General features: G+C 38.8%; 3 protein-coding genes across 3 annotated transcripts; 1 reads left to right on the forward strand and 2 right to left on the reverse strand.

Annotated features, from left to right (window-relative positions):
* Nucleotides 1-796: 796 nt before the first annotated feature.
* Nucleotides 797-3,248, reverse strand: LOC118435233. Its single transcript, XM_035850920.1, has 4 exons — nucleotides 2,805-3,248; nucleotides 2,122-2,435; nucleotides 1,585-1,835; nucleotides 797-1,023 (listed from the first exon to the last, which is right to left on the reverse strand). Exons 1-4 carry the CDS (start codon nucleotides 3,015-3,017, stop codon nucleotides 797-799), a joined length of 1,005 nt encoding a protein of 334 aa, XP_035706813.1. The 5' UTR covers nucleotides 3,018-3,248.
* LOC118435234 (probable serine/threonine-protein kinase fhkB) lies at nucleotides 3,063-3,556 on the reverse strand. Its single transcript, XM_035850921.1, has 2 exons — nucleotides 3,546-3,556; nucleotides 3,063-3,447 (listed from the first exon to the last, which is right to left on the reverse strand). Exons 1-2 carry the CDS (start codon nucleotides 3,554-3,556, stop codon nucleotides 3,063-3,065), a joined length of 396 nt encoding a protein of 131 aa, XP_035706814.1.
* Nucleotides 3,557-20,062: 16,506 nt separating this feature from the next.
* Nucleotides 20,063-21,302, forward strand: LOC110848925. The gene is made up of 2 exons (XM_022096288.2): nucleotides 20,063-20,431; nucleotides 20,901-21,302. The coding sequence occupies exons 1-2, from the start codon at nucleotides 20,166-20,168 to the stop codon at nucleotides 21,235-21,237; spliced, it is 603 nt and encodes a 200-aa protein (XP_021951980.1). The 5' UTR covers nucleotides 20,063-20,165; the 3' UTR covers nucleotides 21,238-21,302.
* The last annotated feature ends 406 nt before the right edge of the window (nucleotides 21,303-21,708 follow it).

The following is a 21,708-nucleotide window of genomic DNA, read 5'->3' on the forward strand; positions in this document are numbered from 1 at the left end:
CAGGGATGTTACACTTTGCGAGCATACGATTAAACAACGTGCTTCCAATCCAGTTTTGGTGGGGAGGTCAAATTTGGAACAAGGCTTCGCAAAGTTTCCAAGAGGAGACCCCACCTCAGCGAGGTGACCGCCATTTCGCATTCCCGTATTTCTACATGGACGCGCTCTTCACGTCGAAAAAGTTTCCGAACGGGACCATCGACAAGTCGGCCATATCCAGTTTTGGAATGCACGACTGCTTCGGAAACCAGCTGGATGAGTTCGACGACTGCGGCGCGCTTCCGTTTTGGATTTTTGATCGCGATGGGATTTTGAAGAAACCGAGAAAAACTTATTTCGGCCGGTACAGGTGTTGGGAATCTCCGATTCCTGATTATTCTTGCGGTGCACCGGAAGACAAGCCGGAATTAATTTTTAAATTGTGTGCCACGTGGTCAGAGTATTTATCTAAACCGCGTTAATATCTGTTAATATGTATAATTGTCGCCCAGAATTTAAAAATAAATTCCCAGAGGGGAGAAATCATTAAAAATGTGTGGATTTTGATAATTTAGGGGATAAGTCGTACATTAATTAAGTTTATTTCAGTTCGCATATTTCTTGCACTTTCTCCCAGTTTCGTGCATCTCGCATTTCTTGCGTTGCTTATTGCTTTCTATTGTAAGAAAAGTAGCAAATTTTACTGTAACAATGAATATAATTAAATGTCGTTTAATCATTCTCAGAATAAATATACCTATATAAATTTGCATATGTTTATTAAATTATATAGTTACATTACATATATGTACATATATTAACGACGTCTAGACACGAAAATTCTCCAAGTTTCACAAACATGCTCAATTAATTTGTCCTCCTTTGACGGGACGCCGCAAGTATACCCAGGAATCCAGGACTCCCAACACGTGTACTTGCCTTTGCCCGCAGCCACGCTAACTTTCTCCGGCTTCCGCAAAACTCGGTGATCAAAGAGCCAAAACGGAAGCCCACCGCAGTCGTCGAATTGATCCAATGGGTTACCTGCGAAAGTGTAAAGGGGACATTGAAGCACTTTATTTGTCAAATTTGGATAAGCCAGTCGTGACTTCACAATTCCAAAATAGCCCAACCCAAGACCGGTGCAATGTTTCGGGTTTCGGGTCGAAGGAAGTACAAGAAATAACGAGGAAAATGTGGTTTCTTTTGACCTGCAAGAAATGCACGGCACGAGAAACTAAATCCCGCCGGTATAAATAGTTCAAACGGCGCATGGCTAGATGGCGCACATTTCTTGCACCTCGCATTTTTTGCTGTACGAGACGGTCTATTGTAAAAATACAGGTTTCGAAACGAGTCGAAATCAGTATTTAATTTTGTAACGAGTGGAGTCGGATCCCCGTTTTCAGAAACCCGATCAGATAAATTTCTTGATTTTCAAAAATTTCCGATCCGATTCATTTCTTGGATTTTCAAAAATACCCGACCCGATCCATTTTTAGATTGAAAAAAAGCGATCCGATCCAATTGGATCGGGCCACGGATTATCAAAAAAACGGAAACCCGACTCAACTCTGGTCGAGACAGAAATTTTTGTTACCTTACCAAAACAATCATGCATTCCAAAACTGGAGATGGCCGACCTGTCGATTGTCTTGTTCTTGTGCTTTCTCGAGGTAAAGATTGGCTCCATGTAGGAGTAGGGGTATGCAAAAAGGCGGTCACTTCGCTCCTGGACTGGTTCCTGGTGGAAACCGGCAGATTCCCAAACTTCGCCTTCCCACCAAAACGGAACTGGGAGTCCGATCACCCCGCTATACACGAAACTGTAGGGGATGAGGCGCCAAATAGAGTACCTGTTCAAAATAAATTAGTCTTCATTCAAAATTCATTCATCCCGATTTCTGAATTTTCAGTAATTTGTGTTCAAATTCATTTCACTTCATCGGACTTCATTTCTTACTTCGCCCCATGTATAAAGCATAGGGTGAAAAATGAAATCCCTTCTTCACCTTCATTCATCAGAAATGACGGAATCTTAAGTCATTTTCATTCCATGATAGAAAAGGAATTTCATTTTCATTCACTATCACATTCACAGTCGAATGAATGAAGGTGAACAGGTAATGCCAAATAGCTTACTCGACTTGCTTATACGTAACGTTGACTTTGACCGCCAAATGGTCATGTTCCGTCGGGTTGGACAGGTGGAAGTCGTTCCTCCCGCATTCCGCCTTGCCGACGTCAAACTTGTGATTATTTGGGAACGCTGCGAACATTTTGCCCAGCGTTGTTATCGCAAAATTCCGGTTGTGATTTGAAATGTAGTAGTCGTACAACATGTGCGTGTACGCGTACGGGATTCCACAAACTTCTAAAGGATTGAAGTACGGGCTGTGCACGTTTTCGGAGAAGCATTCAAATTCGAAGGAGAATTCGCCGACGTTGTGTTGGTGCTAGATGAAAAATCGGTAAATTTTTAATCGTTTCTCCGCTCTGGGAATTTATTTTAAAATTCTGGACGACAAATATGTAGAGCAGGTGGTTCCCAATTTTTGAAAAATATACACTCCAGATTTTGACACTTTTCGTTCCAATTTTTCTGAAGGCATTGACTTATCTTAACGATAATACGCGTTTTATAATACGAAGGAAAAGGTTAACTTTGACTTATCTACTCCGTCAAAAAGTATCAAAATCCGGAGTGTATATTTTTCAAAAATTGGGAACGACCTGCTCTATATATTTGTCGTCCAGAATTTTAAGATAAATTCCTAGAGGAGAGAATTGATTAAATTTGTGCCGATTTTTGCGAAGAGTCATACCTTTCTTAATCTTCGTTTCCCATGTAATGAGAATGCAAACCGACCTAAAGCATCCCGCTCAATGTGACAATTTCCGAAGCAATCGTAGACCGGGGTGTCTATCGCAAAATTTCCGTACGGATTTGCCAAACATTCGACAAATTCGTTGGTGTCTGTCCAACCTCTTTTCATAGTTCCGGTTGACGCGACCCCGGTTTTGGAGAAGGGCACCATGCGATAGGGGGACCACGTGACATGGGGCAATTAATTCCGCAAAGTTTAGTCTTCTCTTGTATTGATGCGGCCGGTTTGACGACTCTCTTTCCATTGGGGCAAGGCGGCTTTGGGGTGATTGTAGTCGGAGTAGAGGATGTGGTTTTGATTGTAGTCGGAGTAGAGGGTGTGGTTCTGATTGTAGTTGGAGTAGAGGGTGTGGTTCTGATTGTAGTCGGAGTAGAGGGTGTGGTTCTGATTGTAGTCGGAGTAGAGGGTGTGGTTCTGATTGTAGTCGGAGTAGAGGATGTGGTTTTGATTGTAGTCGGTGTAGTAGGGGTGGTTTTGATTGTAGTCGGAGTGGATTGTGTGGTTCTGACTGTAGTGGGGGTTGATTGTGTCGTTTTGATTGTAGTTGGAGTGGATTGTGTAGTTCTGATTGTAGTGGGGGCTTCAGTTGTCATAATAGTTGGGTTATCAGTTCTTATCGTAACGGATGTGACTGTAGTAGGCATTTTTGTAGGGGTTATTGTGGACGGTGTTTCTGACGTTGTCGGCATTATCTGACTAGTCTTCGGGATTTCAAATGTAGCGCCTGCATTTGCGTCGATATGTTTCTGAACATCTTCCGTTTTTGTGCTAAAAAATTTGAATAATTTGAATAGTATCAAGTTTATTTTTATTTAAAAAATATGGCTGCCTACTTTAGAACGGACTCTTTAACGCAGAGTTGTGTCGTGTCGTGAGGGCAAGCTAGGACGATTGGCGTCTCCACCAGGTTGACGACGTTCCATTGAATCATAATCGAAAATAGGAGCAGCGCAGTGCCCACAATCTTAAAATTGAAGACGAAATAATTTTGAAAAAGAAACCCACCAAATTTGCATATTCAGGACTTACGCTAAGGAAGAGACTCTTATTTACGAGGAACCACGAACCAGGGTTCACAATGTGCGGCCTCTTGGCGTTAAAGCTCATGTACAGACTCATTATCTAATGCAAATGATAAGCACAGTCATCATTTGCATATCTACTCACTCATATTTCCTATTATACTACTTACAAATTTGCGACCTTTTAACGAATCAGCGAGTAAAAGTCCATATCTTCGGACAGGTTCAAACCCGTGCATGACCTCGAGAGATAAATATATTTTAGGTATTTTTCCTACTTGAAAATGTAATTTTTTAGTGCAATCCTTACAGTCTCACCCACCGCGGAAATTGTCGATATCACGACAAACACGCTTATCAAAGTGGTACTCAGAAAATAAAGGGTTTCCACGATTGACTCCAGTTCCGTGGGATCATACTGTTCAGATATAAAATGTGCATTCATGTAAATGAGTAATACAATACAAACTGAATCTTAACGTAGGACTCGACGACGCCTTGTTACCAACACTGTCAAAATATTTACATTTTTAATAATTTTTCGCCTCTTTTAAAATTAATTCCCAGGGGAGGGTGAACAATGAAATGAGTGAAAAATCCTTATTTCATTCACACTCATTCATCTGAAATGACGGAATATTTCAGTCTTTTCATTCAAATGACTGAAAGAATTTCATCTTCATTCACTATCATTCACTATTATAATCAGTCAAATGAATGAAGGTGAACAGGTATGAATTTAACATAAATTCATAGAGAAATTAAATTAGCTTATTATGGCGTTAAGGCGCCAAGTCCCACGTTAAATTTTGCTCATACATACTTTCACATGAACACCAGAATTTCCAGAAATGGTTTCCGAGCCATTGACGTGCTTCAAAGTAAGATCAAAAAAGAAAGCAGTTGACGCTCGAAACATTTCACAGCTAATACAGAGCACCTTAAAAATTATAATCAAGTACTTAAGACACATAAATAATTACTGTATAATTGAAAACCGATAAAATTACCCGGGTTAAAAAATACGAGAAAAGAACGGGAGTGGAACAATTGGAGATTCCTTCGATAAGTTTGGTTATCTTGTGATGCTGCTTCAACAACGTTTTGTAGGACAAGGGCTTATCAAACGGCTTCATTGATTTCGCTCGATTTTGAGGTGCAACTGTGCATGTCAATGGAGAATATCTAATTACAAGTTATGTACATACATTTTCATATCACTATCAATACCAAAGGGGGGCAAAATGCATTGTCAAACAAAAGCTACAGTATTTTGAGCTCGGTTCTTCTCAGGGTTTAGATTTCCGGGGCTGTTACACCCAGAAAAAGACGAAAATCTACATATAAAATGCAACAGTACAGTCGTACGAAAATACAGGTCTTGTGAAGAAATTAGGTTTTTATCGCGGTCAATATGCATTGTTTTCACGATTTTCTAAAAATGAGGTATTTTGAAAGCGATTAAAGGTCAATTTCTTTAATTTTGCAAACCATGTATTTTCGCATGATTGTTGTCTTCTTTACGTAGATTGTCGTCTTTTTGTGGGTGTAACAGCCCCGGAAACTTTTTTTTCAAACTCTTGGAAGAAAAGACTCCAAAATATTGTATTTTGACCACTTTTGGGAATGAATAATATTTGTGGGCTGACCAAATGTTCTCAAACTATGACAGGATCGAACAGATAAGCTTTATCGGCACGGACGGACAGAGCTTATCGGTCCCGTCCGATCTTATTTTAAGAAAACTAGACTGACCTGTCCCCAAAAGAACAGTCGTTCTCGAGTTCCATCCGTGCGCCGTGTTTGTGATTGAGCGGCATAAAACCATGATAAGCAGGAGATGGTTTCTCGCCACGAAGTAGACGTAAATCTCAAAAAAGAGGACCACGTAGACGGCAATGTTCATCCAAAAATTGTCAAGAAACGCTTCTTTTAAGCCCCAACGAAGATAGAGAATGGTCTCAAATTTGACCGACTCTTGAAATCCGAGGTCGCTCGTGAAGAAAAGCGCGACCAGAACGATAACGTCGAGCGTGGTGATAAATAAATGGACAAATTTCATGGTTCGAGTCCCTCTGCTGGCATTTTTGTACTGGAAATCTTCCAGAGATTCGCCAAGATCGTTAATATATTTCGAAATATGATTTCCGTACAGGATGACGCTCACGTTTCCGACCAGAGCCACGAACAGAGTTAGGAGAAAGACGGTTATGTGGAGCCAATGTTTTTGGAAGAGCAACTTTTCAAAAGTTCTGCAAATTAAATAAATATATTCTTAATCAAAGCATACCTGTTCACATTCATTCATTTCAAATGAATCATTTGAGGGATTATGGTGCTGAATGATAGTGAGTGAAAATGAATTTCCTGTGATTTGAATGAAAATGACTGAAGGATTCCGACATTTCAGATGAATAAATGAAGGATTTTTCACTCATTTGATTTTTCACTCTATACTTAATACATAAGGCGAAGTAAGAAACGAAGTCAGGTGAAGTGAAATGAAATGAATTTTAAAGAAAATGACTGAATGTGAATGAAAATCTTCAGCCAGAAATCGGGATGACTAATGTTTGAATGAAAATTGAATTTTTGAACAGGTATGCACTTTGCAATAAAATCCTATTTTGAGATCACATACGCATATTGAGAAGAGCTATCCGTCGCATTCGCGTCTACTTTTGCGGACAGAATGGCAAAGACGGAAAAGCTGCTGGTGAAAAGTGCCACGCCCAAAATGCAAGTCAACAAGTACAAATCCCATTGTCCTTTCGGCGGCTTTTTCTTGCAGCGAAAGGCGTCGGTCTCCTTGTAAATGACGAACGGGAGACGGCCCAACATCGTCACGAGTGAAAGGAGACGACTGATCCCAGAAAAGTCTTGGCTCAGGCTCAAGCCTTCGTTTCCACTGGAAAATATATAAATATTTAAATAGCAGCGACATAATTTACAAATTAATCTAGGACTTGATATTCAAAACGAAATGGCCAAAATCCACACATTTTAAATCAGTTCTCAGCTCTGGGAATTTATTTTAAAATTCTGGACGACAAATTTGTAACAAGAGTTGATTAATTGAATAACGATAAGTTTTTTTTCAGCCAGTTTCGATGAGGTCCAATTTTGCTGAAGACTTCTTAAACTAGAGAATCTCAAGTTGAGATCGCCTCATTCAAAAAGTGTCAAAATTGGAGTGTACATTAAAAAATTATCAACGACTTGCTCTAGAAATTTATCGTCTAAAATTTCAACATAGGGAGACATTGGAATTGTGAAAATCAAACAAAAATTTCACAACTATAGTTTCAGATTATGTAGAAATGTATCAGTCGTAAGTGGACAATTGCGATTTCAAAAAATATTAACACAAATTTCCAGAGGCAAGAAATGATTGAAAATGTGCTGATTTCGACGATTAATCAGCGAGTCCTACGTTAATAAATTAAGGACCATGAGAATTTTGTTGATAAATAAGTAAGTACCCTTGATTTTCCTTAACTGACTCCTCCATTAAATCCAAATCACTCTCACGGTCACTCCGGAGTATCCAAGTCATATCCGGTTTTCCGCTGGACCGACTTTCACCAGAAGAATGGAATGTGGGGAAAGTGCTGATGCTGCTGCTGGACAAGTCTGATTCCAGGACGGGCTCTAATTTTTCCGAACCTTGTCCAACCTCAAGTACCGATTTAGTTGGAAATTCACTTATTTCTGGTGCAGGGACTAATTCAGGTTTTAGCAATGAATCCGCTTTCTTTTCGACTAATTTTATTGGAACCGTTTCTACTTTTGCCACCAATTTATTTGGGACGGAAGGATTTAATTCAGGAGGAGCCGCATTATTTTTCGACTTTTTAACCGGTTTCTCCTCCAGCTCTTTGTGCCCATCTAAAAAATGTGTAGAAGTGATACATAAATTTGGGGAATAAATTTCTAAACGTGGGGGCAGGGTTTCGTTTCCTATGTTTCTTGCACGGCAAAGCAAAAAATGCGAGGTGCAAGAAACTGGGAGAAAGTGCAAGAAATATGCGCCATCTATGCATGAAGTATTTATAGCGGCGTGATTTAGTTTCTTACTCCTTGCATTTCTTGCAGGTCAAACAGCTGCACGAAACCACTTTCTTGCAATTGGTCAAAGGTAAGTAGATATTTTGATATTGAATGTGTTAAAGTTAGATTGAAAACCTGTCTCCACAATTGGTGGTTGTGATACCGATTTTCGCTGTGAATGAACAAAGAATTTCTCAATGTCGTGAAGTTCTTGGGCGTCAAATTTCGGAAAATTATGCTTCGCTTCACTCTTTCTTGGCGGTTTGTTGACAGTTTCCGTCTTCGGGTTGGATACTTTCTTAGCAGACAACTTCCTAGCTGCTGCTTCTATCATAGACGACCAAAATGCAAATTAATTTAGCTTTAATTACAGCAAAATTATGTTTTATTTCCAATTACAGGTGAAACCAACCTGGATTCTCGGCTTCACTAGTTTTCACTTCTGGCCTATTGTGAGGTTTTTTTCTGAAAAATTTCTCAATATCGTGCTCTTCTTCCTCCGTTATTTCGTGATTGTGGCGACGAGCAGAAATACTGGCACGTTTTGGAGTAGAAGCAGGATTTTCTGGCGATAAGCAAATAAATTTGATATAAATAATAGAAATATGGCAAAATGGGATAGGTTTTTGTGCATGTTTCAATTATTACTTGGAATTTTACGTTCTTCTGGTTGCAATTCAGCTTGGGTGCCTTTATTATTGCCGAGATTCTCGGGACCCCTGAAAATTTAGGTATTTACAAATTTATGGAATTCATTTTACGCTGTTCTAAACCCATCTGTGTTTTCGGAAAATTTCATAGCACAAATTTGCATACCCTTTATCAGCAAGACTAGCTTTACGTTCATTTGGACCCTTTTTCCTGCTCTTCTGGGTATTATTGGATTTTTCCATCTCGATTATTGATTAGGAGATGAGTTTTGAAATATTTAACGCAAGCCGAACCTCAGCAAAAATCGTTAAAGATAAAGTGTCAAATAATATTTCCAATCCAATCCCCAGTGCAAAAGTTTTGTAAGTTTGCACTTTTTTTGTCCCATTTCCATGAACAACCACAAGCCAAGAAATGGAATGGAATAAATCGCAATCTTTCAAATTCACAAAGACACCTGCAAACCATCTTACATGAACACCAGAATTTCCAGAAATGGTTTCCGAGCCATTAACGTGCTTCAAAGTAAGATCAAAAAAGAAAGCGGTTGACGCTCGAAACAGTTCACAGCAAATGCAGAGCACCTAAAAAATAAAGTAAAGTACTGAAAACACGCAAATCATTTTGAATAATTTGTTAAAAATAATGTCCATAACATAGCTCGTAATTGAAAACGGATTAAAGAATTACCCGGGTAGAGAAGTAGGAGAAAAGAAGTGGAGTGGCACAATTTGAGATTTCTTCGATAAGTTTCGTAATTTTGAGATGCTGTTTTAGCAACGTCTTGTACAGAAGGGTTGGGCACTTACGTGGATACGAATTCGACCTTGAATAACCCCGGAACGGTTTGTCGTAGCGGGTCAAAATTTTGAACAGAGGAGCATGTTATACTCAAATAGTTGTGTGCAAAAAACCAACTCTCTACTTTCAAAAATGCCTCCCCCACAGTCCCCAGAAGCTGAGACACCTCTAAAACCTCTTTCCAAACTTAAATACTCGTACAACAGAATTGCTAAACACTCTAAAAGTGAATGGAAAACAGTTTCGAAATCTACAATCAATAGGGTATTGAAAAATAACATGCTCCTCTGTTCAAAATTTTGACCCGCTACGACAAACCGTTCCGGGGTTATTCAAGGTCAAATTCGTATCCACGTACGTGCCAAACCCTGTAGGACAAAGGCATATCAAACTGCTTCATTGATTTTGCTCGATTTTGTGGTGCAACTGCACATCAGACGAAAATATTAAATATGCATATATATTTTCAGAACCAGCGTTTCGTTTCTAGCGGGTTTGCTACATTTTTTGCACTAAAAAACAAGCAATGCAAGAAATGGGAAGTGCAAGAAAGTGCGAGAAATATGCGCCATCTAGCCACGCGCTGTACGAAATAGCGACGGCGCGTAGTTTCTTGCGCCTCGTATTTCTTGCAGGTCAAAATATTCACCTGCAAAAAACCACTTTCCCCCCCTTATTTCTTGCAAGTGCACCCGAAACACTGTTCAATCTTGAAATGTTTATATGCTTACTGGTCCCCAAAAGAAAAGTCGTTTTGGAGTTCCATCCATGCGCCGTGTTTGTGATGGCGCGACATAAAACCATGATAAGCAAGAGATGATTTCTGGCCACGAAATAGACGTAAATCTCAAAAAAGAGGACCACGTAGACGGCAATGTTCATCCAGAAAATGTCAAGAAATGCTTCTTTTAAGCCCCAACGAAGGTAGAGAATCGTCTCAAATTTGACCGACTCTTGAAATCCGAGGTCGCTCGTGAAGAAAAACGCGACCAGAACGACAACGTCGAGCGCGGTGATGAATAAGTGAGCAAATTTCATGGTTCGAGTCCCTTTGCTGGCATTTTTGTACTGGAAATCCTCCAGTGATTCGCCCACGTCGTTGATATATTTCGAAATGTGGTTTCCGTACAGAATGACGCTCACGTTTCCGACCAAAGCCACGATAAAGGTTAGGAGAAAGACGGTTATGTGGAGCCAATGTTTTTGGAAGAGAAGCTTTTCAAAAATTCTGGAAATCAAGAAAATTTGTATGTATAATCATTACGAGTAACGTACAACGGAAGGCTCCCAACGTATTCACGTGTTCCCCTGCTCGTTTTCCCAACGTGCGATTTTGAGCAAACAGTATCAATAGGTGATAAATTTAATTAGTTTAAAATTTGCAAAGGACGCGATCTCTCAATGTGTACGTATGGTACAGGTATTTGCATCCGAAGAGGAGAAAACACCCAGTAAATTTAGAATGTGCAAAAAAGTTGTCGGCTTTACTACGCGTTTTCTCTGTTGGGATGCAAATCTCTCTGCGAAACGTGCCCATTGGGAGATCGTGTCTTTAGCAAATTGCATCCTAATTAAATTCCTGATCGATTGACACTAATTTCCTCGAAATCGGAGACCTCCGTTGCTAGTTAAAGAGATTTCGAGATTGCGTACGCATATTGAGAATTGCTATCCGTCGAATTTGCTTCCACTTTTATGGACAAGATGGCAAACACGGAAAAGGTGCTCATGAAGAGAGCCACTCCCAAAATGCAGGTCAACAAATACAAATCCCATTGTCCTTTCGGTGGCTTCTTCCTGCACCGAAAGGTGTCGGTCTCCTTGTAAATGACGAACGGGAGCCGGCCCAACATCGTCACGAGTGAAAGGAGACGACTTATCTCAGAAAATTCTTGGTTCGAGCTCAGGCTCCAGCGTTCATTTCCACTGGAAAAAATATGTAAGAGTAACGAAAATCCATATTTTACAGATTAATATGGAATATGAATAGGAATCGATAATCACCAAAATCGGGAAAATCAACATATTTTTAATCGTTTCTTGACTTTTAGGAATTTAATATTTTAAAATTCTGAATTTGTCTAGTATAACAGGCCATTACCAACTTTTTAAATGTATACACCCCAGATTTTAGCACTTTTTGAAGGAGGAGATCTCAAATTTAAGAAGCCTTCAGAAAAATTAGAACTCATCGAAAATGGTTCTAAAACTTCACCGTCACTCTGTTAATCAATTTACTGACTGCTGTCGCCCAGAATTTTAAAATAAATTCCCAGAGTCCAGAAATGATTTTAAAAATGTCCTGATTTTGGTTATGAGTCTTCGATCCCAACGTTAATAAATGGTTATAAAATAAGCATAGTAAATACCCTGCATTTTCTTTAACTGACTCCTCCATTAAATCCAAACCAGTCTCACAGTCACTTCGGAGTATCCAGGTCATATCCGGTTTTCCGCTGGACCGACTTTCACCCGAAGAATGGAATGTGGGGAAAGTGCTGTTGCTGCTGGACAAGTCTGACTCCACGACTAGCTCTTGTTCTTCCGAAACTTCTCCAACTTCAAGTACTGTTTTAGTTTCTAATTGATTTATTTTTGCTGCAGGGGCTAATTCAGGTTTTGGCAATGAATCCGCTTTCTTTACACTTTTTTCTGGAACCGTTTCAACTATTGTCACCAATTTGGTAGGACTTGGGACTGAAGGATTGGTGGTCTTTAATTTGCGGGGCGTAGTTTATTGCACCTTGCATTTTAAGCGATAAACTACGCCCTGCCGCGCATATTTCTGCGCGTTTCCGCGCATTTTCGCGCCTATTTCTAGCACTTTCTCCCAGTTTCTTGCACCTGGCATTTCTTGTGGGTCAAAATAGCTGCAAGAAACCGGTTTCTTGGCATTATTTCTTATTTCCACCCGAAACACCGTTTTTACATGGTTTCAATTATTTATTTTTTTATTTTTTTTTATTTTTTTTTTTTGCCTGAGAAACTCTAATGTTGCTTTTATTTACAGAGTCTTTTGTTAACAATGATTAATGGGTGTGTTTTATTTGCCATGGAATGAATGATTTTTGGATGGAATGGAACGAGAATGGAATGGAATGAGAATGGAATGATTTCACTCGCAAATAAAACGGATTTTTGGAATGGTGTGAAAAGTTGCCACGAGAAAACAATTTGCGTTTTATTTGACAGGGATTTTACAAAATAATTTGGTTAAATTAAATTTGTGTGTTTCGTAGTAGTTAACTAGTAGTTAACTACAATTTTTTGCAAAAAATAGTTATAGCTAAGATTTAACTACTTTGTTAAATTAGTTGAAAAATGTAGTTAAACAGTAAACTACTTTCTCCCATGGTATAGTTGACCAACTACATTTTAACACTTTTCAACTACTTTTAACTACATGTCATCTAATCTCAAATATCTTTTTAATGAAAAATTGGGTTTTTCAAAAGTTCTTAAATTCATGGTGTTCTAGTTGAAGCAGACTGCCTTAATTATTCTCAGGAAGTGATAAAACGCAAGATCAAATCCAGTAAAAATATCAACTACCTGAACGTAATTATGTTTTTTAAGGGAATTAATACAATGAATCTGTTGTGAATAATTTTTGTATTTCAATGATTTTAACAAGAGAAAGTAGGTAAAAGTTATTCTTCCATTCAACTACACCGTAAAAGGTGGTTAAATGAAAGTAATTAAAAAGTTGTTAGTGGTTAGATTTTAGAATGTAGTTAGAATAGAAATGTAGTAAAAATTAACTACATGAAGCCGAAGTACATAGTTGTAGTTGTAGTTCAACTACTTTTATGAGTAGTTAAACAACACTGAAATTAAATACTGTTTTACTGATTTTTCTAAAATCATTTTTAATTGCTCATTAGTAATTGATTTTTTAATTACTAATTAATTTTATGAGAATTAATTAATTAGTTCTCATAAAATTAATTAAATTCTACTTTTTAATAACTTTTTTTCTACCACAAATCCAGGAAAAAACTTTTGCAAGTACTGTGTATTTACAGTCTATCGTTATGATTTACAAACCATTTAAAATTGCTCGGAGGATCTTTACGCTAGATTTTGCAAAGAAATCGACATTAAAACAAAAGATGATTATCTTGAGTTATTCGGGAGAGGGAGACTTGTCGCATTTTATTCTAAGTATGCTCAATTAAGTAATTGATCAAAGTAATTGAGTATTCAATTACTATTTGGGCAAGTAATTAAGTAATTCAAATTTTAATTACTCACAGTTCTTCAAATACTTAATTACCTTGAAAAACACCGGAGTAATGGAAATCAATTACTAATTACTTTAATTTCGGTAATTAAGGGAGTAATTAAGTACAACGGCCATGTAAGATGTGCGCCAATGTTAAGTTGTTATTAGCACATCGGGCTGAATTTGCTACAGATTTAAAATATGTAAAATTTTTAATCAAGTTTGTAGATGCGCCCAAAATCTGCAGAAAAATAAATTGAAAATGTTATGTGCAGAAATTTTGCAAATATTTATGCATGTTTTTGTCCGATTTCCATGCACAACCACGAGATGCGATCAATAAATAAATATCAAATTGCAATATTTTGAAAACTTTCAAACTCACAAAGCCATCTGCAAATCGTGCAAAAAATCGCGTTCATTAATTAACACGCTAATTAATTAAAAGGACGCCACGCCAGAAAAGATGGGGATGCTCGTGAGACAATGGATCATTGAAAAGTTAGGTCTGCCCGTTCCCGAATATGAAGGTGGGTATATAGCGAATATTCAGTTTTTTGCGAATATTTATTGCGAATATTTATATTTCCGAAATTTCATCCTTAAACAGATTCCTCAAATTTCCGGCGAGGTTTATCCAACGGGTTTATCATTGCTGAAATTCTGCGAAAGTACTCCATCATCAGTGACGATCAACTGATCGCTCTCGGCCACAATTTTACGGAAGGGACCAAGCTCAAAAATATGAAGTACGTGCATCGCTGGATGCTCGGGGCGGGCATTGACTGCTGCGACCTTCCCGAACTTTTGGATGTCGCGGAGGTAAAGAGTTTATCATAAATTGACTCGTTGACTAATCGTCAAAATCAGCACAATTTTTAATAATTTCTGGCTGGGAATTTATTTTAAAATTCTGGACAAAAAATTTGTAGAGCAGGTCGTTGCCAATTTTTTATAGAAATACACACCCCAGATTTTGACACTTTTTAAAGAAGGGGATCTCAAGTTTAAGAAGTCTTCAGAAAAATTGGAACTCGACGAAACTGGCTTAAAAACCTCGACGCCATTCCATTAATCAACTCACTGACAGCAAATTTGTCGTTCAGAATTTTAAAATAAATTCCCAGAGAGGAGAAATGATTGAAGATGTGTTGATTTTGAAAATATTTCTACTATTTTTATTTAATTTTCTGCCAGGAAAAATCCGGCGCGGTCAATCGATTTTTGTACAAACTGTACTTTTCCTTGGAGGGAATAGCTCAACGGAGAGGAAGTTTGGACCCCTCGTCCAAAAATGTCCCCACTCCGGCCGATTTTCTGCCCGATTTTGACTACGGAATTGATATCGAGAGTGTGTCTGAGGTAAATTAATTATTTCGACGCCACGCTGACGATAAGTTATCATTGATAACTTTAATTATGCAGATGAGGTTACGCTTAGCCCAGGACGAAACGAATGCCCAATTGATCGGCGTCTTGGACGACGTCTTGCAAGATTTGGATGGCAGATCGCTCTCCAATTTGAATTTGAAGGGGGAAATAGGAGAAGGACAGGAGGATGTCGTCGCCCAAGGTCAAGTGTGCCCCTCCCCTCAAAAAGATCCCGACGAAATGGACGCCGCAGTGGGAAACTTGATGTACGAATGCCCTCTGGCGGTGGGGTCTGTCCCGCACAACGTTTCCGACACGAGGGACGTGGCGAATTTCTATTTCGCCAAGAATTCTAAGTTCCACGTGAAAAATGAAAAATTGAAGATAACCGTTGATGACGATGAGGAAGAAGATGGTGACGACGATGGTGGAGCAGCTTGGATGGACAGTCTGAAGAAAATCGACTTTTCCGGGATTGAAGAGACAGAACGAGTCAGATTGATGGGGTTGAAACGTAAATTTGTATATTTTATTATATTTTTCTAAAGATCTCGTTCAGTAGTAGCGTCTCCTCCTTTCCATGAAAAAATCTCCCCGACTAACTAACGTTTAGACAAGTTATAAATTAGAGAATGAAATCAGTCTCAATTTCTTTCTCGACAAAGTAGCTCGGCGTACGCTCTCCGACTTTGAGCAAATTAGTGTCAATCTGTCACAAATTTAATTAGCATGAAATTTGCAAACGATACGATCTCCCAATGGGCACGTTTGGCTGAGATATTTGCATCCCAAGAGGAGAAAACGCACAGGAAAGTCGACAAATTTTCCACTTTCCAAATTTACCGTGCTTTTTTTCCTCTTCGGATGCAAATATCTCTGCCAAACGTGCCCATTGGGAGAAAGTGTCGTTCGCAAATTTCATGCTAATTAAATTTGTAATCGATTCACACTAATGAGAGCATTCTCTGGGAGACCTCCATTATAAGAATTATAATTACGTAATTCTTTAGAAAAATTGGAGCGAGAAGCCCAAGCGGTTCGTGAAATGGGAGCATTTGACGCAAAACTGGACGAGGTTGTGGAAGCAGAAAAGTTGTCCGAACTGGAGAGAAAACAGCGCACCTTATTTTCCGATGGTCAACAATCATATCGCCCAATGTCGTCGTCAGAAAAGATGAAAATCCACCCGAGAAATGCAGAACCGGTTCGTGCAAGTCCGGTCGACATGCAGGTTTCTGTTACATATGGCTTAAAAATAAAGATGAATGAATTCAGTGGTTCGATTTTTCACGTGCAAAACTAATTTTGGTAAAAAAAACTGTCCAAAATGTCCAAAAACTTTCAAAATTGTAAAATGTAGCAAAATGTTACATGTTTTTATTAACAAATTTTTTTGCAAGTTTGGTTAGAAATCAGTAATTAATATCATAAAATTTGGAATTTTTTTTGTAACATGTGACCGGTAATGAGAAATTTGGAAATTTTCGAAATTCATAGTATTACACAGCAAAATTCTCAAAATGAATGGGAGATTACAAATACATACGTTAACGGATTATCGAAATATTAAATTACGCTAAGAACTTGTAAAATTTTGCCCCATTTTATATTTTTGACACTTTTTGACATTTTGAACGTCCAAAATTCGATGTCAAAAACTGGTTAAAACCGTTTTGGACCCCTGTTTTGCATAGTGGTTAAAATCACAAGGAAACCCTGCATAAATTTTGGCATTACAAAAAAAAATTATTTCCAGACACGTCTGAACCGCCTAAAATGTGACCGTAAAGAAGAACAAGTCGCTACCGAAGAGCGCGTCCGTTTCCGCAGGGCGCTCTGCTCCAAAATGATCAAACGGATACCCGCCCTCATTCATGAAGACTTGGTGTCCACCGCGCTCGCGAAAACGACCGCCATCTGCGGCAAGGAGATTGAACTGTCCGAATTTCTCATCAGTTCGTACCGCCCGCTGGACCTCTTCCTGGACCACGTGGTCCTTGAGGAGTCCGAGCTGCACGCGCTACGATGCAACCGAAGCGACCGTTTGGCGCAGGAGAAAGCGCGGAAAGAAAGTTTAGACCGGTTAACGAGCGGTCTGCTGGATAAGCGGAGTCAACGCGTGGAGGATGAACGGTCCGAAAAAGAGATGGCGCTACTTCTTAACATTATTAATCATCAGTTGAACATGATGATCCGTTTGGTCACGCGGATTGGGGATTACAGGTTAATTATTAATTGGTCAAGATAATTAATTAATTAATTAATTAAGATTATTTAATATGATAAGGGCAATGATAAGGTGTTTTTACGCTTCAAAATATGTATATTGTTGTGTTATAAAATAGGTCAAGATTTGCGTAATTTTTAGTATATATTTCTTAATAATATTGAGGCTGCTCTCCAGGAGTTTTTTGAAAAGATATTTACAATGCAAAATATGCGATTTTTTTTACAAATCCTTCTACATTTAATATTTGCATAGTCCAAAGTTTTGGTGGTTCAGTTCTTAAACTTATTGGTCCAAAATATCGAAATTTGGCGAATTGTAAAGTTTACACATTCAATGAAATTCAATCTTGAATATTCTGAATTTTTGTGCAGATCGGGGATTTTTTAGATTTGATAAACCTAAACTTATTTAGTAAATTTGGAAATGGAAATTTGTAGATTTTATAAATTTCGTGAATCTTATGAATAGTGATGGTAATCCGTAACCGATCCTATCCTAGGATCGTAAAAACTCGGATAGGATCGGATTTTCACACGGATCGGATAGAGGATCCGAGGATCAGACAATCCGATCCGATCCGAACCGATGAAATCCTAGGATCGCACAGGATCCTCGGATCATCCGATGTAAACTCGTTTCACATTTGGTGAGTTCATCACATGGCGTACATTATCCGAATGAGCCGAATTATCCTATTATTTAACACCAGTTATTTTTATTTCGGCCTTTAAATTATTCAATTTCGTATGATTTCAACGCCAAAATGAAAATAACTGGTGTAAAATAATAGAATAAATCGGCTCATTCGGGTAATGTACGCCATGTGATGAACTCACCAAAAACCGTTCCAATAAATAAAGAAAAGCAGCTGGTAAAGTATTTCCATAGTTAGACACAAGGTGTCTCACACATATCAAGCGAATCTTGGATCATCCGCGGATATCCTACGATCGATCCGATCCTAGGATCGGATCGCATCGGATTTCGAGTAGAACCGGGAGCCGATCCGATCCTGAAGCGAGCAAATCCGATCCGATCCGATCCTGTATTTATCCGATCCTATCCTACGGATCGGTTAATTTAGGATACGGATTACCATCCCTACTTATGAATTTTGCAGACTCTGAAAATTTCGCGAATGTTATAGATTTTTATAAATTTTATACATTTAATCTTTAATTTTTGTGAGTACTGTAAAAAGTATTAGGGATTTTGAAGATTTTCCTTTGCGAATTTCGGAATGTTGCAATTTAATGAATTTAGCAAAACAATTGCATCGCCAGTCCTATAGTTAACTGAAAAATTACTTAACTAACTGCCTAATTAATTCCCCCCAGACAAATGACCGGCGAGGACCCGTCCCCCGAGCAAATTGCCGAGTGGAAATCCTGGCTCTTACTCGGCCTCGAAACCCCACCCGAGCCCGTGAAGGAAGTCGTCTCCTCGGAAAGCGAAGAATTCGAGTTCAACCTCGCCGACATGAATTGTCGCATCGTCCTCAGCGAAAATCCCATCCCGACCGAACTCCGGCCACGCCAAAGTGTTCCAAAACCCACGCCCAGTCTGATTCCGCGCCCTTCCGAGCAAGACCCCAGATTCTCGCATGACCCGTCAAATACAAGACTCGGACAGCAAGAAACGACGACGCCACAAGAGGAAGTGAAGAAGTCGAGTTCCGTGTTGTCCATGAAAGCGGGGTCGTCACCGCAGACACGTGCTTCCAAAAAGGAACCGAGGAAAACCCCCTCGTCGCAGGAGAACAAGCAGCAAACGGCCTCCCCACAGGATAAAAAGGCTGCTTTAAGCAAGAGGAGAAAGTCGCGAGTGTTGTAAATTCTATGCAAATTTTTGCACATTTTATTCGTGAGTGCAATTTAATAACGAAAATTTTGCATAAGAATCCATAACATGCGAATTTGCATATTTATTCATCTGTAAATTAAAGAAGATGAGAAAGCTTAGAAATTTTGTAAACTTTTCGCATTTTATTCGCATATACATAATTCACGTTCAATTTTATGCAACTAGATTCTTGTACATACAATCGTTTTCTTCCATTTAATATGCAAATCAAGAATTTTTTACTGATCGGTCACACCTGCATTTTTGTCTGTGAATTTACTACCTCTTTTTCCACTTAATTAGCTCTTGTCTCACATTCGTCACGCTGTACATAAATACTTATTCAGTTGGCAGAGACGTGCCATGAATTTATTTTCTGAAGACTTCAACCACCACCAGTGGCCGCGGAAGCCGTGGGGACATCGGGGGACGTCAACATTGTAGGATGGGGGGGAAGGAGGGGTTTATATAACATGGGCAGATGATGCGGACTTCGAACAACCATGGGGGCATTATCCCTCTGTCCCCACCCACGCTTCCGCGGCCAGTGACCACCACACTGTCGATTGGATTGAATGCATGCGGTTAATAATAGCTACACAACAATTAATAAGGAGTAAAATAATAATGACTCATAAAGAGCAAAAGTCCAGTCGATTGTAAGTTTGCAGTTGCTGAGAAATGAAATCGTAGTCAGTCATCGTCATCATCCCGCAAATTCTATAGAATGCGAAATGGGTTATCGCGAAAACTAAAGAGTTATCTCATCCCTCGTAAAACAAAGAAGTGCAAATTATATAATGGCACACATCCTCTCGTCGTATTTGCATGCATACATCTACTCCTCCTGCTGCTGGACATTTTAGCAAATATTTGCCCACAGCAAACACTACCTCGTTATTTATTTTTCTTGCTAATTCATCATATTTACACCATGAGGATGCTAATCCTAAGAAAATGTGCAAAAATTATAGTGGTCATTTCTTTCAGTATTTAAGCCACCAGGGTACCATTCGAGTCGGGCAGTTGTTAAAATTCCGAGGTCAGAGCAGCACCAGCAGCAGAATTATTTGCACATTATATTATTGCAAAAATTATAAATAGTCATGCAAATTTTTGCCATTTTTCTCGTCGTGGTGGTGGTGGCGTCAAATTGTAACGCGGCCGGCGTTCTGGACAACTTTCTCCCCGCGATGTTGTACCCGGTCCAGGGAGGAACAAAGAACCCGAACGCCTGCGCGTTTAACGGACCCCAAGACACGCCCACCCTGAGGGGGCAGAATTTCCTGGAAAATTTCGGAACTCGGAGTTGCCTCACGTTCAGAAGAAGCCAACCCAAGCTTCCAGTTAATATGGGGGTCTGTTCTTGGAAGTAAGTTGAATTGCATAAATTAACGATTTTGCATTATTTATTATTCAATAATTAACATAGGACTTGATAACTCATCACCAATAACGGAAAAATTGACACATTTTTAATCATTTCTCTGCTCTGGGAACTTATTTTAAAATTCTGGACGACAAATTTGCCGTCAGTGAGTTGATTATTGGAATAGCGTTGAGTTTTTTGAGCCAGTTTCGACTAGTTCCAATTTTTCTGAAGGCTTCTTAAACTTGAGATCTCCTCCTTCAAAAAGGGTCAAAATCTGGAGTGTATATTTTCAAAAATTGGAAACTCCCTGCTCTACAAATTTGTCCGTCAGAATTTTAAAATAAATTCCCAGAGGCGAGAAATGACTAAAAATATGTGGATTTTGACAATTTTGGTATTAAATCTCATCACGTGATGAGTTACGTTAACGATTTTGCATTAATTTACATATTCAATCCTTCCTTCACAGCTCGTTACCCACGTCCAACCAACTGTTCAACTTTAACAATGGGAATGGTGGCTCAATCGTGAAGACCGTTGTTTCCGGCGTGTTTGGGGCGGACACGTGTCTCTCAGCGACCCAGTTTGGGGGTCAGTTGCAAGCCGAGCGGTGTTCCGTGACGGGGAAGGATTTCAGTCAGACGTGGCGATTCACCCGTGTCCGGCAGAACGTGTATCAGATGACGCACGTGGGGCAAAGCAAGTGTTTGCGGGTGGACAGCACGCGGGTGGGTGCGGTACCGAGTCTCGTGCGGTGCAATACCTTCGATAACTTCCAGTTGTGGAGGATTTGCACTTCAAAATAAAAAAATTGCGTGTAATATTTTGGCGAAAATAAAAACCTTGGTTGGATGGATTACCATTTCAAATATTTGCATATTTATATAATTTGAATTCAAAATTTAATACATAAAATTAAATCGGTATGAATAAAATATTTTTAAAAACCTGATAATAAGTAAATCAGTCCATATTATTAATCTAGATTAATTAATCCCTAATCTTTAATCCGCAGCTGTGTAGGTTGTGCACTTCACGATTAAAACTTAATATTTTTACGAAAATTAAAATTTGCTTGGATTACCAGTTCAAATATTTGCATATTTGAATAATTTGAATTTAAAACTCAAACCTAATTCGGTATTAATAAAATATTTTTTTTAAACTAGAAAAATTTAAATTATTCCAAATTAATCTTATTATATAATAATAATAATAATAATAATTTATTCATGACAATTCTTACAAGGCTCATGGCCCATAGAATTCCAGGTTAG

Source organism: Folsomia candida, unplaced genomic scaffold, assembly GCF_002217175.1.
Source record: "Folsomia candida strain VU population unplaced genomic scaffold, ASM221717v1 Fcan01_Sc004, whole genome shotgun sequence".
NCBI classification, from domain to species: Eukaryota; Metazoa; Arthropoda; class Collembola; order Entomobryomorpha; family Isotomidae; genus Folsomia; species Folsomia candida.

Excerpts from the sequence above, each read along its gene's own strand:
- LOC118435233 (XM_035850920.1), bottom strand. The coding sequence starts at position 3,017 with ATGGTGCCCTTCTCCAAAACCGGGGTCGCGTCAACCGGAACTATGAAA. Across the intron at positions 1,836-2,121 it reads GTTACGTATAAGCAAGTCGA|GTACTCTATTTGGCGCCTCA; the intron begins GTAAGCTATTTG and ends TATTTTGAACAG. Across the intron at positions 1,024-1,584 it reads TGGAATGCATGATTGTTTTG|GTAACCCATTGGATCAATTC; the intron begins GTAAGGTAACAA and ends ACACTTTCGCAG.
- LOC110848925 (XM_022096288.2), top strand. The coding sequence starts at position 20,166 with ATGCAAATTTTTGCCATTTTTCTCGTCGTGGTGGTGGTGGCGTCAAAT. Across the intron at positions 20,432-20,900 it reads ATGGGGGTCTGTTCTTGGAA|CTCGTTACCCACGTCCAACC; the intron begins GTAAGTTGAATT and ends CTTCCTTCACAG.